A 20,069-nucleotide genomic window follows, 5' to 3' on the forward strand; every position below is an offset into this window, starting at 1 on the left:
TATGAACTAAGCTAATATCTGAAAGCTTTACAGTATAATTTGAGCTAGCAATACAGAAAGAAAAGAGGCCATATAAAAGTTATACTTATTCCAGTCTAATTAGTTAATAAGAAGTTAAAATTCACTGATATCCTTTCTGTAGATCATAGTGTGGTTTTGATCAAACCATACGATCATAATTTATATCCTGTATAAATTATGATTTCATGGACTACACAGAAACAGTGAATTTCCATGCAGACCGTGAAATTGGACTCAGTGTGCAGCTGGAGCTCAGAGACTTTTGTGCACTGTGGAAAGACAGCCAAGCAATTGAAGCAAATCTGGATGCGCCAACAGGTTCAGAAGCCTGTGTATCTGTAAGGTGATGAGGTGTGGGCCTCAGGGCAGGCAAGAGCATGTCAAGCTGAGCCCAGCACTTTCCATTTTCATTGCTTTGTCAGCAACTAGAGCCTTTCTATTAACTATTTGCCAGTGTGGCTTGTCTCTGAATTCTATGTTACTGTCCTAACTCCACATTTCTTGCTTTTTCGCCTCTATCCTCACTCCACTAGAAATTATTACAAATAATTCCTATGTTCTCCCCCAAAGCACAATAATTTTATTAGGGGTACTGAGATGGGGAAGAGGAGAAAACAGGAATAGAACATGAAGAAGCAGACATAGCAGTAGATGGTTTACCATTGATCAATAGTAACTATGTATTATAGAAGGCTGGTTTGTTTATTCACTATGCATTTGGGTGCCTCTTAATATATCATCACCAAATTTTGTATGATGGTTCCTGAAATCAAGGAGCAGGGATTTTTCTATGGTTAGCTGTGGTTGAATGTCATTTTGAATCAAGATGGTGGACTGAACCTGTGGGAGCCATACTGATTTTAATGACTGATTTCAAAATTGAACTGATTAATTGTCTTTCTTAGAAGTCCCAAGCAATGCTGGGCAAGAGGCTGCTAGTGACTTATAATCAGGGATAGACCAATCTATTTCTGGTGTGTAACTCTTGTAGATGCTTCATCTCCCTTCTCCATTAATATGCATTTTTAGAAAAATCCACACACAAATAGACAGCTATATTCTGATTTGCAGTTTAGTCCTAGAGATGTGAATCAAGTCAGCTTGTACGAGAATTGTCAGAAATTGAATTCCTCCAGCATCCCTGTTCATAATGTGGTGCCATCAGTTGTGATAGAAATGAAAGATGGATGGGAACCTTGAGTGAAGCAAAAATGGAAAAATGGTCCCAGAGATTTTGAAATAAGGAGACAATGAAGTAATACAGATAACTAACAAAGAAAATAAAGTAGAAGGAAATGGCAAGGTGGAAAGATTTAGAGTACACAAGACAGTCCTGATCTATACTTTTCTTCCAGAGGTGCTAAAGAATTCTTAGTTATCTTCTCCAAATAAGTGGATATTTTTATACACTCCCCACAAAAGGTGGTTATTTCTACATTCCAGAACACTAGCATCTTAGGTGCAGATAAATTTTCATAGATATCCAATTGTTAGTATTGCTCATCTATCTCTACTGAAAGGAACAACCAGTTATTTTCCTGTTGAAGAATTCCTCATACATCCCCCAAACTGTCTCACCTAGATATTCTGTTAGACCATTGATCATCAGTTATTTGTTCAAACCCCAGACATGTCGTACTATTGTGAATTATGCTTTTCAGCTCCCTGGGTAAGCATTTTGAACCATACCATGCTATTGCATATCAGTTCCTTATTCCAAGTACAGAGTAGACTAGGTATTATGCAGTGTATGGAAATTTATGCTGGACTCTTAAATTCAATGGTTCTTCAACTAAAGGAGAGATTCTGCTAGTCGTTGTGCTGAGTTATTTCCTTCTAGTAGATCCTACCACAGTGTTGCAAGCCCATTGTTTGTTAAAAATAGCTAAGGCAGAAGATGAATGATGACAGATCAATGGCATCAGGGGACAGACAGGGATGTAAAGGAGTTTACGTGGTAAACATAGAAGAGTAGAAAAAGCATGTGACGTGATAAGGAAAAATAGGTTACAGCAAAAAGGAGAACAGCCTTGGTGAGAAATAGAAAAACAAAAACAAGATGCACTGATAATGACAGGGGAGACCACAGAGCAGCAGAGGGTAAGGTAAGGTAAGTTATAAGGCACAAGAAGTCACACAGTGCACGCTGGGCAGAGAGGCCAGACCTTGGTGCCAAATAACACCTTCACTATCACTTGGCCCTCTTCGGCTAAAATTAACCCAGACTGCAGATGCCTCTTTCAGAAGCAACATACAGTCCAGTGCAGCCTTACACCACAGGAAAAAATACAAGCATGAAACACATCCCACCAAATGTCCACGTAAATGGAAGGGGAAATTTAAAAACAAATGTAAAGATGAGGTTATAATCCTAAGAATGCTTACTAGGAAGTTGGCCTCACTGAACAGAATGGGAATTATTTCTGTGCAAATATATCAATAGTATTGCTTCACAAATTAGCTAAGAAGGGTTAGGATGAGGAATACATCCTTCCATTGCCTTTTTTTATCCATTCTTATCACACACAGTGATAAGGGCAACACTATTTTAAGAATGCTGTTTATGTAATTCATTGACTTTATCACTGGACAGAGGTCAGATATAATTTACAATGCACCTCACTTTGTCATTCAGCTTTTTTAAAACAACAACAACAACAACACTTCTATCTAAATTCATAGGTAGCTGATTATGCCTGAGCAGTAGTCAACACATGAAAGAAACAGCAGAGTTTTTTTCAGTGCATTAATTCTCTCCAAGATGTGTGATATGTTATCCTTAATAATACCCCTAACATTAAAATCTAATCATTCAAAAGACTGAAAAGGGAACTGATATATTCAGAAATTTCCTATCTTATTAAAAAGATGGCATGAACGAATTACAGGAAAAGAGATTTTTTAAACTGATTTGATAATTGCCCTTACATTACAAAAAAGAGAGAAAAAAACTACAGCTTGACAAATGCCTTTTTAACATTGCTTTCCCTAGAACCAAAAAGATAGTGGGGGTATATTACACAATGAGTTTAAACGGCCGCCTGTTTATTATTATTATTATCTTAAGATATGCTTCTTTAGATTGAAAACTGACCTGCGTTTGTCTTGGAATACTCTGTTCTGAGTTGGTTCCCCCTCCCCTTTAATGTCAAACAGGTAAAATAGTCTCAGTGGAACTAGCAGAGGCACATATTTCATATCCTAGGCACAAAAGCAATTCCCTGGCTGGATTAAGTTTAATATTACTGGCACACAGAACATTTTACATGAGCCTTATTAAATTCAACTCTCACCTTACTATATACAAAGAGTCAAAAGCAGAGAAAAAACTGAAAAAGGGACGAGTAAGAAAAGGTAAGAAGAACATGTCAAACTCAGGGGGCAACTCCTAGATCCAGCAACCCCCATGCACAACAGCAGCCTATATATAAATTGCTATATGCAAAGTTCTCCCCCTGTCCCTGAGCAGATGGTCAGCACTGGCAACTCTGACAGTGCTAGTATATTGGAGGTGGGGAGGTACCTGCAATTATCGTCCTCATTCTCCATAGATGCCATCAGTCCAATGGTATACATGCAGTGCAGGATTAACACACACACAGCTTGCTTTCAAGCACATAGTGTTGCATCCAGAAGATAGTTCACTGACAAACATCTTATATCATAGGCAGAATTGCCTTGCTGGATTAGCGTGCCAATTTTTTATAATTTATTAGTAGCATATAGAAGGGTGTGTGTGTGTGTGTGTGTGTGTGTGTGTGGACACAAACATTCATAGATTCTTATGAATCTTGATGCCTCAACTATTTTCTGGGTCACTTCCCAAGTCTTTTGCTTTATAGATTTTCTTTATGTGTTAAAAAAGGTGGAATATTTAGAAGTTAAAGAAGCTGGCCATCCCTGTGGAAATGTGCACTTCCGTTAAAATAGAAAGGGAGCAAGGAATAAAATAGATGGTCTTAGTGCCTTTTCATTAGACATGTTGATTTCTTTCCCTGTGCACTATATAGTATTATTGTGAGAAAAGGAACACATACAACAAATAAATAAATAAACAAACTCCTTGGTCCTTGGACTGTACAGTGTACTATGGTTTCTGTATCAACCCAGATTACAAGATACTGCAACAAAACTGCAGTTTTACATATTCTGAAAGGCAGTAAAAGATGAATGCATGAGTCACTTGCATTTCTTTTCATGCTTCTGTGCAATGTGCATTAACTTAGGACACACCCTTATACCACGTCAGACTATTTGTCCGTTTAGCCTAACATGGTACACTCTTGACTTTCAGCAATTATTGAGAATCTTTCATTTCATCATCGAATCATGCTGTATCTTCATATGAAAAGGTAAAGGGACCCCTGACCATTAGGTCCAGTCGTGGCCAACTCTGGGGTTGTGGTCTCATCTCGCTTTATTGGCCGAGGGAGCTGACGTACAGCTTCCGGGTCACGTGGCCAGCATGATTAATCCACTTCTGGCAAACCAGAGCAGTGCACGGAAACGCCGTTTACCTTCCCGCCGGAGCGGTACCTATTTATCTACTTGCACTTTGACGTGCTTTCGAACTGATAGGTTGGCAGGAGCAGGGACCGAGCAACGGGAGCAAGGTCACCCTGACCTTCGGATCGGCAAGTCCTAGGCTCTGTGGTTTAACCCACAGTGCCACCCGCGTCCCCATCTTCATATTACCTGATCCTTTTAACTAAAGGCATTAGGGACTGAACTTAGAATCTTTGCATGCAGAGCTTGTGTTCTTTTATTAGGCTATGGTCCCTACCTATCTTCCAAATGAAAAGATAAATGGGTTTCTAATGCTATTCCATTTGTTATCCAACAGTGTTAGTCTAGATGTTTTGGAGTACAGCTTCCACCAGCCCCAGAAAGCTTGGCCAATTATGAGGAATGATGGGAGTTTAAGTCTACAGCATCAGGAGGATACCACATTGGCTACACCAGTTTAGGAGATTCACTAAGTTTAGGAGATTTGCCATTTGCACACTGCCCAGAAGCATACAGTAGTCAAAATATAATTTTCACTACAGATAATCTCAGTATAAAGCAATTATAGCCACTGTGTCTACTCAATATACAAGGCTGGTTCAGACGTAACAGTAAAATATAGTTTAGCATTACGAGAATGAGCCTAGCCTATCTCCAAGATAGTGTACTTCACTTTTCCACCTAGTGCAGCTGCAAAGAAGAGTTTGGGAGCCATATCACCTGAACTTGGACAAACTAAGTATGATAAGTAGAAGCAAGTTAACTCAAGGCATAGTTTATCAAGTTAGCTTGTTCTCACTAAATTTAGTTAAAATAAACCACAGTTTTTTATTCAGATGACTTGCTGTGGTTAGCTTCCAAACTCCTCCTTACAACCATGTCTGAAAGTGGGTAAATGTGTGCTTGAGGGGAAACCGGCAATATACCATGGTTCAGCACAACATTTGAATGCAGCCATATTCTGCAGAATCCTCTAAAGTTCATAAGAAGCTATATAAGTTATCTTGTCAACAGTTTTCTCTTTGGTATTCTCAATCTGTTATGCTTACCCAAAACGGTGAGGAAAGCCTTGGAAGTCTTGACAGGCATAGTAAATAAAGAACAGGTGTATTGCCCTTCATCTGACAGTGACACATCAGTGACTCTGATGGTTAGTTCATGCCACGAAGCTCGAAGCAGCTCAATCCTATTGTCCCTCAAAGCTGTAAAGCAAAAAATAAAACATATATTCAAAATATTTCATAAATGAGCATTGTAATACCATCTTCAATGTAGCAGGTTTAATGTGAAGTTGTAGAAATATGTTAGGTGTAGAGTTTTTTAAAAAGCAATTTCACACCATTTATATCACAGAGTTTTACAAATGCTCAGTTTGGCAAATATCGGACAAGACAAATGAAATATTGCTTTAAAATCAAAATACAAAACAAGAAGAAATCAAATGCTACAATTCTGCAAAATAGTCTTCTTTGTAGGTAACCTGAATGGATTATTACCACAGAACAAATCACCACATACTTTGCATTGAGTGATACACAACAGCAACGGCTGGCGTTCATCTCACTTGTATTGTCTAGAATTTTTATGTGTCTGGGAGTTTGTTTTCCCAAATCAGTTCAGTTTAAAAACACACAACCCAAACCTATAGTTTAGCTAGTTTTGCACTCCGGCTCCACTATATTCAATTGTTTTTCCCTGAAAGCAGATCATGGGACTGTATGCTCGGCTCAAGCATTGGTACAAGATAACATCATATATCTTGAAACAACAACAATATTGCTTTTCCTTATTTATTAGTGTGTATTATTGCCAACCTACTTGTTAATCACCCAGAATGGTGAACTGATAGAAACAAATTGCTAGAGAATAGTTTTTTGAGCCCTTGAGACCACTCTTTAGTGTTTTTAGGCCTCAGGAATTGGGTGGTGGTGGTGATGGTAGGGATACGCTTTTCCAGGATCCAGAGGCCATAAGGAGTCCCTGCCACATTTATAGGCTCACTACCATAAGAAAAAAGTTCAGCCTAAATTATAAACCCATGCTTGAAGATTATTAAAATATATTTCCTCATGTCTATGAGTACTAGAGGTTATATGCCATTAGGAACATAGTTATAGATTAGATTGCACATTTCTTTGAATTTTCTGAACCACATTCGAGGAGAAGATAAGTGTGGCAGATGAGTAGGAGCAGGAAGATAGGACAAGCAGAGACAGCTGAATGTGCACTGAAGTACATGGTTATTTCCACTGACATACTGAATAGATGGAGGATGGTTCTTCTTGAAAGCGTAGGCTGAGTTGCTTTTACTGCATATTTTTTTAAAAAATTGTTGTGACCCAGCCTTGTGACTCAGGTGTGATGAGGGGCAGGATATAAATATTAAGCACACACACTCACACTAAAATAATAAATACTTGCATAGGTTTCTTTGAGTCAGACAATCTCACCAATGCATGGATATTGAGGGTAGTACCAGGGGAAGCCACATGTCCTTGGGAGTATGGGGTAGGGAATAGTGTGCTTTCCCCTTTCACACAAGTAATATGTGAAGGGGGGTACAGTCAGGGAGCAAAATGTGAGCTGGCTAGTAGATTGTATGTGCAAATCTTCAGGGAATTTGCTTGCTGCCTGGTAGAAGTGTCTGCTGTTTACATCCACACATGATCTACTTGTATATTTGAAAATAAAGCAAATGTTACAACTGTGTTTTCAGTCTTCAGGGCTCTCATTGAAATGAACTGAAGTTTAATTAGCCCTACCCTTGGATGTTTTCTTCACTTAGGGAAGTGGGGAGTGTACTACTGTATCTGTGTTGTCTATACATGAAGTGTACACCATCTTATGTGAATCAATAATATCAAGCAGCTCCTCCAGTGGTAGGAGTTTCACATTTTCATATTTGCAACACACCTGTATAAATGGTGATGCTTCTGAGATTTCCCGACACCTGTCAACTGTAGTGCCACAAAACCTGCCAGGACTGCAGTCCCACCCTCAGAATGCAGTTGTTGGCCATCTACCACTGTCAAAGAGGGACTGCTGCCGCATGTGTTCTCCCAGGGTAGCAGGGCATTGCCCACCTCACAGTAAGTTCTGCCTTGCATATAAACCACTGGGAACCTGATGCACACATTACTCCTCCTACACACTAAATATTGTTTTAATCAAATGCATAAATCACTTCCTCAAGAATTCCCCATGCAAATACAGATTACTGGAAGAAGACAAGTCATCAGAAAAATGAAATGGGACAGGGAAGAGGTCTTTTTATAGAGAATCTCTTAAAAATATCAAATTCAAAATGATACATTTCTGTTTTGGTAAGGAAAGAAATTAAGAGAAAATAAGAGAAAATATTAAATGAATATTTGGAAGTACTAGAGTTGCAGAACTGCACAAAATGTTAATAAATTCTCCACTCTGGAGATGTTGTAAGTAGTATTTCCCCAGCTATATACAAAGCCTTGCAATCTTTCCTTCCATTCTATTGGGGAGGGGAGGCAACTGAATCAATCTCTCAGACAGTTCTACTAATAAAATTGCAGCCAAGATACATAGCATGAGAGAGCATATAGAAAATAAATTATTTTAGTGCTCTCAACACATTTTGGATTCACACAGTTCAATTTATTCATGTGATCAATCTTGATCATTTCCACTTCTGTGCTGAGATAGACGATTTCATGAATGAATTGGGTAATCAAAGACATAAGCACCCACCCCCCTAATATGAAACAGTGCTAAATAGAGCAATATAAAAAGGGAATTGTTGTTGATTAGCCCCGGAGGAATAAGTTTAGCAGCTGTAGAAGCCACATAAAAAAGAGACTGCAACAATGACCATGCAGCTGAAAAGCTTTTACTACCTCAGGCTGTTAGCATTTCTCTGTTATCAACAATGAAAAGAAGCAAGCTAATATGAATGGACATAATATATAATGAGATTCTTAAAAGTAAGGTCTGCTACAAAAACAACAACAATTTCTGACACACTAGTTCTAATTTATTATTTGCTGTTATTACAGTAGTTGTGCCTCCTAATTGGGTTGCCCAGATATCATAAAACAAAAATAAATGCTAATTTTGCAGGTACTTAAGTCTCTTTCCCTTCACTTTACTTAAGCTTGTTGCTAGCTGGTTGCAGGGTTACACCCATCATTTCTATTCAATGAAGAAAGCTGCATCATCTTGGTTTCCCTCCTCTGCAGACATTCCAGGTTGTCAACATCCTTCTTAAATTGTGGTGCCCAGAAATGGATACAGTATTCCAGGTATGGTCTGACTGAGGAAGCATAGGGTGGTACGAGAAAAGGCTGTGGAGTGCGCTTGCATGTGTATGTGCAGTGCCCATGACAGTTTCTGCAGTTTGCAAATGTGCCCTTGGGCCCCAAAAGTTATCTGACCTTTGCTCAAAATGAATCTCCAGAAATTTCCATGCTAGTTACCTATGCTGAAAAAGACTGTAGCTACTGCTTCTAAAATGTTTTCCACCAAGACTGTAGCTATATTAATAAATGTATTTATGGCCACTAATAGAAAGAAAACAAATAGTTCCTAGTGAATATTTCCAGTTTATGGGGGGGAATTGATTCCTGGAGTATCAACAACATACAATCCATAATAGATGTGAGGATCCGTTTTTTGGGGGAAAATTAAGGAAAACAATCTTTAAAGATAAACAGCAGCCTAAACCAGACCTGACAGACTTGACTGATGACATAATACCCTCTTCCTCTTGTGGTGGTGACACAAAAATGCCAAAGGACACAAAACTGTCAGTCTTCTTGTTTATTTTCTATCTTAGACTAATAAAAGGATGTGTGTGATTGACAGAAGACAGAGATGGGCATGGACCCAGGCATCCAGTGTGCACTTTTGTTTGAAAAATGTATTGATGTTTTGAGGCTTGTGATATTTATTATTGCCTTTTTCTACCTCAACTTTGCTTTCCCTTTAACAACAATTTTTCAGATGCTCTCTTAGTGATTATTAAATCCTCATTGTTAATAATAACTGGTGCTACTTTATTAACAATTTGGACAACTGTGTGGTGCTAGAACTATATGGCAAATAAAAATATTGAAATAAGGATCATTACTCTTTAAGCTTCCTCAAACTATAAATTACCTTTTGATCAAAAGGTAAGTAACTATCTTGGGCAAACAAAGTTTTGCAATATCAGCACCTCACCAAAAGAAGGTAGGAAGAAAGAAAAAAGGGCAATGTTTATTTTTGTTCTAGAAAAAAATAGTGGAATATAATTCAATATTTAGGGGTTCTTAACAATGCAGTGAAAAATATAATTGTTCTACAAAATGCACAGGGGCTGCAATCCTATGCACATTTACCTGGAAATAAGCTCTACTAAACCAAAATAGTCTTACTTCCAAGAAAAAATGCACAGGATTGCTCTGCAAAGCAACACTAAGTACCATGACAAATTACTGTGCAAGCTGTTTTGTAAAATAATAGTTTATACTGTAAAGCATTACACATTTTGACTGTGAAGCTGGAATGGCAAAGCCCAAAGAATAAGACTATGTATTGTGGAAAAGCACACATTAATTTATTTTAGTCTATGAATCTTCAGCATGATCTTGCGATTTAGAATACAATTGGGCTATTGAAGATTAGGATTGGCAGCCAGTCAGACTTGCTGTCTTTGCTGCTGGTGATTGGGCTACCATTGGGCATGCATTTGCACAAAGGTCACATGAAGATGTTAGTTAAGTGCTAACTGACTTCTGTTTCTTATTTCAGCAGGAATTGCAGATGTTCTTGAAAGTCAATATAAGGTTTGAGTAATATGCCACAAAAATGTGTCTTGTGTGTATCAGCATGGATAGCTCAGTGATTTAAATGATTTTTGTTCTTCCTTAAATCTTAGGTGGTTACTCTGGGTATGTTAATACTCCCCTGTTTCTGAGTGATTCCAGTTTTGGAAAATCACATTGGCACAGGGGCACTATTAGTGGGTGTGGGGGGGGGAGTACATTGTCAAATCCGATTTAACTTTGACTTGTGATGTCATCACATTTATTAATGCCCACTGTGAAGACCTGTGAATTCAGCCTGTAACTGCAATCATATCGAACATATAATTTAAAAGGCACAGATACCAAGATGTCCAAATAACCAAAATCATATGCCCATTTTGTATATGCAGACTCTCAACTACCTCCAGGCAAAGTCCATTTAATGGACAGTTGTGTAAGTGTAGGTCGGTGGAAACAAGCGAGAGACATAGATTACAAGTTCCATTTGAAATATGAATCCTGGGAAACTGCTTATCCTCACTAAGGCAAATTCCCAGTCTGTGTAATGAGAATATTTACTTTGTGCCTAGGGGTATCACAGGATTTAATTGACTAATACTTGCTTGCAAAGGTCACAGTAAGTGCTGAATCTGTGAAAGAAGTAGAAATACAACTAAAAAATATGAAGCGCTTAGGGACACAAGGCTTCGGGAAGATGCAGAAGTAACCAAATGTACCATAAGTGGTGTTCATTCTGAACACTGAATTGACCTAACTAGTACACCACATTCAGCTATGTTTGTTGTTACTTCTGTCATATGAAAGCTAATGCAATGATTTTCTGTTACCGGTATTTTTCTGTTAAGAGGATGAACAATAGCATTTGATGAACTGCCACATCCCTGACCTCCCCCTGCTCTTAATTCTGATCATGTTCACCCACATCGCAACTAGTTTGGCCCTGTGCTTCTGCTGCAGCCCAGGCTTGGCCAGAGAGGCACTGGGATTGCACAGTTCCTTTGCTCAGAATCTTGGAGTTTTGGATTTTGATTTATTTTTTTGTGTACTGTCTTCTAGTGTTCAGCACTATATGAAGTTTTGAATGGATCCTCTAAAGCACATGCAAAATGTAGGTGTGTTTTTATTTTTTCACATTGTAGTAGTTGTCTTGGGAGACAATAGAAGAGTGTGCTTTGAGGGGGTGAAGTCAAACAGTTGCAGAGTCTGCTGCAGCTGTATAGATTGATATGGGAGAGATGTGTTCTGTTGCTGCTGGGGCAAATGAAGGCGTCCAGTTGTGCTGCCGCAGATACACCATGCTGTTTCTTCTTTCTGTGCTCATCCCAATGGTCATTCTTGGCCACTGCTGTGGGAGAGCACATCTTTGTATGAGACTCTGTCCTGCCACGTGATGCCCAAAATATTCCTGACACACTGCATGTGGAAGGCATTGCCCCTGGCTGTAATTTGCCCATGACTCACTTCCATGAAGCAGCATGCTCAACACACAAGCCTGGCAGACCTTAATCTTAGTACTGGTTTGTTAGTATCACATTCTCCCATACCCTTTTGGATCCACGAGCCATTGCCAAAGCTGTCTTGCCCATATGTTTGTCCAGTTCAGCACTGACGGACAAATTGCTGGTTATGGTGTAACCCAGGTAATAAAACAAATGCGGAATACAATGTTAGCTTGACTCTAGTATAAAGGAAGTTATGAGGTGAGGACAAAGTTATTCACATCACTACCACCATCTTAGGCAGATGATACTAGTAAGGGGTAAATCACAAAAAAGGCATGCCCTCAACAACAGAGAAGCATAAACAAAGTAGGTTTATGCTGTAGATGAGAAAAGAAAAATAGGATGTGGGGAAAATGTAAGCTATGGCCACGGGTTCAAATCCTACCTCCTTGAATTGTGCGTATAGGGTGTGTGTGTGTGTGTGTGTGTGTGTGTGTGTGTGTGTTTGTGTTTGTGTGTGTACACATGAACACAAGAGTGGGGTGGCCAATTTTTCCCTGCACACTCCCCCCCCCCCACTTGCATGCAGCAGTGGGCTGAAAAGGGTTCTACAACACTAAATTAATATGTTGATCATACAAACGGTGTGAATTGTTACACAGAGCTGAACCTGTATACTGTTAGATTGTATTTTAAGTAGTTGTCATTAGATTTTAAATGTATTTTTGTACGATGAAAACACAGCAATGAATCAATCCATTTATAGTTTAAGAATGTAAATGTAAATATATTTATGCTCTTCTGCTTTTAGGGTGCTTTTCTGCTTCTTGTACTCAGGGTCACCAGAGACCCTCTTTTGTTGCATCTGAAGAGAAGAATCAGAGCAGTTATCCATCCCATGTGAGTTCTGGGTCACAGATACTACCTAAGCAGTTGTGGATAAACCCATAGAGAATTGACAAACATGAATAGTTGCATTTTTAATTTAAAAAAGAAAAGAAAAACAGCAGTTGCATAGCTTTAAGTGTCCTATAAGTAAGCCTCTGTAGATGCAGGGGTTTGTACTGCAATTATGTAGAAGTAAGACTACTAATAATACAGGAAATATAGAGTTGCTAGTAGCAGCTATCATTATTTTAATTTTTGCACCAGTTTTCTGTGTTAGTTGCCTTTTATTTGCCTCCTAATGAATTCTGATATGTCACGTTTATATAATAATTTTCTTGTAATGTACAGGCACAGCATCATCAACTTGACAAATTAGCAATTCCGTTTTCTGACTATGTTTTAATAGCATTAAGATATTTAATAGTGAAGCACTGCATTGCTGTTAGTGCATCATTTCAGTGGCTGAAATTATTTGTTCCTTGGCAACGTGACACAGTAAACAAGTTGAACTAAGCTTCAGTAACGTACACCCTACCATGTCTTATTGCTTAAGTAATATACAAAAGCTGTCTAGCCAGTGAACACAACAGCAGGTTAAAAAAAAAAACATTCAACTCACATATTTCAGATAATAGCACAGTATTTTATTATAATTTCAGGTGCAAGAGCCTGCCAACATTTCAGCCATCTGGCCTTTCTGAGGGCACTATACAAGTAAAATATGTGAATGAAAGATGTGACCTGAATACATTTACTTTTTATTTGCTGTACTCAGCTTTCGCTAAGCTAAAGGCTCTTTCTAGAGGATATATATATATATATATATATGCAGGTTTATATATATAACCAGTGCCTTTTGTTTAGTTAAACTACAGCTTTCTAAATATGGGTGTATACCAATGTAGAATATATTTTAAGATTATTTTAAACATAGCCTCACACTGTAGGAATGGGATCTCTCTCTATCCATCCTTTTCTATCTCTAATCAAAATTAATTTAGATCAGTAGCTTTCAACCAGTGTACCGTGGCACCCTGGGGTGCTTTGAATGATGGTCAGGGGTGTGGCAGGCAACCCTGGCCTCTGTCCCTCTTTCCTTCTCTCCCTCCTCTGATGCCCTTTCCTATCTCTGCAACTGTCACCACAGCTGCCTCCAAATGTAAGATGCTGGCCTCACTTTCACCTTTGGCCAGTCTAACAGACTAAGGCTGGGGGCATCATTGAAAGTTTCTATTTTTAGATCATTGAAAGTTTCCATGTTGTATCTATTCTTTATAAGCGCAACAGCTGCAAATGTCTTTCTAGAGAATCTTCCCGTTTGTTTATTCCCTCTCTGATATATATAAATTTAGCCAATTCTATTGGCTCTGAAATTTCCCTTAAGTTAACAAACCATTCCTTAGGAAGGCACAGAGCACTATGCCCTTTTTGCCACCAATACGCAGGAAGCTATCTTAGACCAAGTGACTAGTCCTCAAACAACAATTAGAGCATAATTCGGATGTAATGTTAAGCAAAAACATGGCTGGGTTTTTTTGTCAGGGGAGAAGCAAAGTTCTTGTCATTTCAGCAGAATGTACCAACACTGCACCCCACATTTAAACCATAGTTTAATTTAAGTATGGGTTAAATAGAGAACTGAAGGCCAGAAAATCTTCTTCCACAAAAGGAATCTATACTCAGCTTTTCCATTGTTTTAAAGTCCTAACAAAATAACATTCAAATAAAGCATGCATGATATAGTATGCACTTTGCTTAGTGCCTAATGAAGTCACAGTGATCTTCAGCAAAACAGTTCCATAGTTTCAGAACCACCATAGAAAAGACTGTGTTTAATCACTGTTACTCTTTGTTTCCCAGATGTACAATATAGGCTTATGAGACAAATATGAGCAATTGTTATCCAGTACATTAACATAGATGTGTTCCTATATTCCTATACACCCATAAAGGGAAATTGTAATATACAGAAACACCACTGATTAACTTAGAACTGGGGAATTATGGAGTCAAACACCCAATATCTAGTTTATATTTGCACATTAAATTTAACTTTTGGGAACTGGTTTCATATAAGAGCTGAACAAAACCCCATATTGATGAGAACTGCATGACCAAAAGGGCCTAAACCCATTTCCTTTCTCCCACCCCACCCCACCCCCGAATATTTTTACATTCCGGCAACCAGCAGTGAAACCTGAACCACTCATGCACTTCACAATACAACAACTATCTATACCTTTCCTATATGCATCAGATACTATTTTAAAGTGGGGGGGGGGAGAGAAGGATATACTATATAACAGCCAGGATCTGGTGGTGGGGTGCAGTGAGCTGGGCATGCATAGAAGACCTTGAACTTATGTACTTTTACAGGATTTTTATCTTCCTGTAGCTGCATACTATCACCCAGCTGGAACCGACCTTTGTCCATTCTTAGAATTATTTATGTCAAAATCAAACGTGGGACAATGACTTTCGTTTAATGCATTTCCATAACAAAGCAGTGCTTAAAAATAACTGCTGGGGAATTTCAAATCCTGTTCTGTCCACAGAATAGTGGCTTGAATTTAAAGGCACGCTGATAGCTAGGAAAAGAATGAGCACTTTTGTATTTTGCTCTTGTAATGAATATGGAGTATCGTACATTTTAAAGCAATCTGTAACCCTGCAGATATTGTACTGTGCCATTAATAGCTTTGATTACAGCCACTCCATTAGTCCAGCTGAAGTAGAATGAGTGGATGAGAGCCAATAGGCCTCACAGCAAGGATTTACAGGGCCACTGATTGCCTAAATATTTGATCTTTGTCTTCATCATACATCAAATACAGTATTTACTTGATAGCTAAGTGGTCACCCCTCTGTTATAAAGAGTTCATTATCTCTGCAAGTCATTTTGGGAGTTGTAGTTCTTGGAACAAATTGTTTTCTTCTACATGAAATAAAAGCTGGTTATTGACTCGATTAGCGGTAATAGAAAATAGAAATGATTTTCATTAGTAATACAGATAATGTTTGCACTAATCTCACAGAAAACCAGACCACCATAAAATACTAATGGGTTGGCATTGAGAGTATATCTCACAGATAACTGATTTTTCTCCTACTAAAAGTAAATGAGTTTACATGAAATAATAGGCAGATCTTGCAATAATAGCAGAAGGACTTATTGTGTACTTTTGACCTCCTCAGAAATGCCAAATAATGGCATCAAGAATGATAACACTGATTATGGGGCGACTATAGGCATACACTTGAGACTGATCCATGACTCAGATTAAGCAGAATTCCCACAGGGGGACTGACAGCTCACTTTCTTAGGGGAGCAGCCACATCTTCCACATTTAAAAGAAGCTTCCCCATTCTGGACATTTGCAGGGCCTTCACATGGGCCTCCATGCACACATTTGCCAAACACTATAAGATAGATTCATGGGCCTCACTCAACACAGTCTTTGGGAGAAAAGTACTTCAGCGGGTAGTCAGTCCATGACCCTAGTCCTCTTCTACCCATACATACTACAACTGTTTTACATCCCATACCAGGACTGCCCTCCAGAAAACTCTGGGGGGAAATGGAAATTCTTACCATGAATTTCTATTCCTGTGGTTCCTGGAGGGCAGGGGCCACTTCTCATCAGAGGCCAGGTCATGGAACATAACAGTAACAACAGGGCCATAAATCCTTAGCATAAGGCACCAGGGTAGGCTGCTTTTATCCTGCATCTGTTTCTCATGTCTGTCATGCTCCAGAGCACCACAGAAAGAGACAATAAGAAGCAACAACACCAAGTAGGCACCTTGAAACAGCATCAAGGAACTCTATGGGGAGTCTGCAATGGGGTTGAGAGGTCTGTCTTGCTCTGACAGCCAGTCTGGAGAGGGCAGGTTTGCCCCTCACCTAGGAGGATTCAAATTGGACCCTATGAACCTGCAAGAGAGGAGATATGTTTTTCAGACATTAAGTCTTGTCTGTGATGTCCTGTGTCCTGTGGAGGTTTCATGGAAGAAGGTGGTCAGGCTCCAATGAGAAGTAGAGGGAGCTTGGGAAATTAGATCTAGGGGACCAGGAGGTGTTGGTGAGGGTTCCAGCTTGCCCTTCAGGGGTGGCAGCCAACGGAAAATATGATGCCAAGCCAGCACTCACCCAACATCCATCTCCTAGGACATGGAGATATCAGTATGCACAAACCTAACCTAGCCACTGCCAGCTCACAGGAGTGCCTGCTTGCCTGCACTATCTTAGAACTCTAGCCGCCAGCCACACTTAATGTTGTGGCCACCCCACCCTTTGAAAGGAAGCTGTTGCTTATTGGTGCCTTTGATCTCTCATATCACAGCTGATCCTTGCAACCTGTGACTTGCCTTGTGTACCACTCTAATCTGAAAACAAAAGCCTTCAGCAAAACCAAAGTTGCAAGTTCCAGTTCTTCATCAGACATGGAGACCTTTGACAGTAGTGTTCCTTCTTGTTGGGTGAGGTGTTATAATAAATAATAAATAATAATAATAATAATAATAATAATAATAATAATAATAATAATAATAATTTATTTGTACCCCGCCCATCTGGCTGGGTTTCCCCAGCCACTCTGGGCGGCTTCCATAGAAACCAAAAATACATTAAAATATCACACATTAAAAACTTCCCTGAACAGGGCTGCCTTAAGATGTCTTCTGAATGTCAGGTAGCTGTTTATCGCTTTGACATCTGATGGGAGGGCGTTCCACAGGGCGGGCACCACTACCGAGAAGGCCGTCTGCCTGGTTCCCTGTAGCTTTGCTTCTCGCAATGAGGGAACTGCCAGAAGGCCCTCGGTGCTGGACCGCAGCGTCCGGGCAGAATGATGGGGGTGGAGACGCTCCTTCAGGTATACTGGGCCGAGGCCGTTTAGGGCTTTAAAGGTCAACACCAGCACTTTGAATTGTGCTCGGAAACGTACTGGGAGCCAATGTAGGTCTTTCAAGACCAGTGTTATGTGGTCTCGGCAGCCGCCCGAGTGTTGCTGTGTTGCAGATTAGATTGTGTGTTGCAGATTAGAGCTAGAAACGTAGTTCAGAATCATTTCTGAACTCAGTTATTGCAAGAATATATGTACACTGCAGTTGCTCATACATTGTTTAGATATGCAATATATGTAAATCTGTATTAATGCTATCTGGCTAGTAATCATATCAGTTTTATTCATTCATTCATTCATTATTTATTTATTATCCCATGCTTCAGCCAGAAAGGCACCAGGGTGGGCAACCAGATCACTAAAAAGAGGAGGTGATGGACTCTCCTTCCCTGGATGCTTTTAAGCAGAGGTTGGATGGCCATCTGTCATGGATACTTTAGTTGAGATTCCTGCATTGCAGGGGGTTGGACAAGATGGCCTTTGGGGACCCTTCCAACTCTACAATTCTATGATTCTCTGAAAAGAAAAAGACAACTGTTCTCATTTAACATTATTGTGACATTTGATGGTTGGAATAAGACCGTCAATTAAAATTTAGCAAAGAATTTTAGGGCTTATTTGAATGCTCTTTCAGATACATCCAATGTTTAATTTGTTTGTTAAAACTCAATGCTAATTTAAAGGAACATGCTATAAAAATACCAGTTGCTAAAGAAAAATTAAATATGAAGTTGGCAGTAGCTGTAATTTCTTACAACGTGTGGCATTTTAAACTGCTTTTTACTTGGACTGCATATAATTTGGAATGGTAATAAAAGTCATAGGTGGTGTCAAAAGCCGTATTTTCAAATTGCTCTTTTACAACAACAACAAAGAGAGAGAGGGATACTCTCCTTTTGGCTAAGCTTTTAATGAGCTCTTGAGTAGTCATTAAAGCCTGAAGTGGTGTGTTTTTTTCTTCATGCCTTGGGAATAAGTACATATTTTTGTCTATTTATAATTTTTAAAAGATCAGTTCAAATTAAGGGAAGAGGGGCTTTCCCAAACACTGAAATTTATTTTGGCTACAATTTTTTTTTATTAAAACCCTGAAGATTTTTAAAACAAAAATGTAAATCAGTCTTGTTTTCTGTTACAACGACGCAGCTGTGGAATTCACTTCCACTGGAGACTTGCCAAACTCTGAACCAGAGCATTTTCCATAAGTATAGAAAGACCTTCTATTTGCTTTGCATATTTAATATCGAAGGTTAACTTGGAAGAGTAATTTTAATATGACTTGGTATTATATGTTTTGACATATACTGCTGCTATTTTAGTATTGTTTATTTGATGTTAAACTACCCCTTCAATGAATTGGACAGCTAGAAATTAAGATTTCATTAGTGTTCAGTTTTCATTTCTAGGTTCATATACCAAGAAATGCTAAAAAATGAAATAACATTTTGTTTAGTGGAAAGTGAGAATTTGGACCAAACTAAGCATGATTACAGTTATGCATGAAAGCATCTCCAACTTTTAAAAAAATTATCCAAATGCTACCAGGTGCTCAGTGGGGTGTACCTGTGTGATTATGTTTCCCTTACTTGGATTTCCTACTGTTTGAACTGTTAGGAAAATCATATTTGAACATGTTATGTTTTAAGTAATGGGGATAAACAGAATTTTTAGGAGGGCGATTTTCACCAGGAAAATGAGGGAAATGGAACTAACTGCAGAGGCTAAAAGAGCTGATGTATGCAAAATAAATTAGAAAGGCAGAATCATTATTACATCTCTGTATTCTAGTTTGACTTTGAGACATTCAGACAGCTTCAACAGATAAGGGCAATAAAGATTCAAAAATATGCTTCCATATCCTGTAGAGGTGAGTTCCATAGAGCAATTTTTTTATTATTATTATTTAACTGTTACATTTGCATCCAACTCTTCACTGAAGGAATTCTGAGAAGCATTTAGCCTCACAATTGTATACTGGAGATGGGGAAATTAATTCCCCAGTAACCACCAATCAGGTATTTTGAAGCTGAACAGAGGCTTGAATGTCAGTTTCCTACACTCAAATTTGGCAGTCTAAAGTACCCCACACAAATACATCTCATTGCTGAACAGACAAGTCTTAGTGAATGGATCTTTAAAGAGACATATCATAGCTTTGCACTGTTTTTTAAAAGATGGTATTATGCAAATACATATTGTTTTGAAGAGTTAGAAATACTGCATTATGATTTTCTTTTTCCTCTGCAATGACCATTCTGTTTTAGCATCAGTGAGAAAAAGGCCTGCATAATGGTGGTGATGTGATTGTTCCTGTGCTACATTCCCCATGTGTTCATTCACACAGAAAAATAAAGTGTTTGTAAAATGGCCCCATAAATAGAGAAGAATTACGATGTGCAGTTTTAATGTGTAGTATTAGAGACTCTCCCATTGGTTGCTGCATGTGGGCTTCCCATAAGCATTCATTTGTCCTCTGTGAAAACAGGATGCTAGGATAGATGTACCTTTGATCTGATCCAATATGGATG

At 38.8% G+C, this 20,069-nt stretch overlaps 1 protein-coding gene across 4 annotated transcripts in view; it reads right to left on the reverse strand.

Annotated features, from left to right (window-relative positions):
• CADM2 (cell adhesion molecule 2) overlaps positions 1 to 20,069 on the reverse strand; it is a 365,211-nt gene that overhangs the window by 103,630 nt on the left and 241,512 nt on the right. For all 4 annotated transcript variants that reach the window (XM_081858507.1, XM_081858509.1, XM_081858508.1 and 1 more), the window contains one exon: positions 5,577 to 5,729. In XM_081858507.1, coding sequence (XP_081714633.1) covers positions 5,577 to 5,729 — 153 coding nt within the window. The remainder of the gene's footprint in view (positions 1 to 5,576; positions 5,730 to 20,069) is intronic.

Source organism: Podarcis erhardii (assembly GCF_964252035.2).
Source record: "Podarcis erhardii genome assembly, chromosome: 4".
NCBI lineage: Eukaryota > Metazoa > Chordata > Lepidosauria > Squamata > Lacertidae > Podarcis > Podarcis erhardii.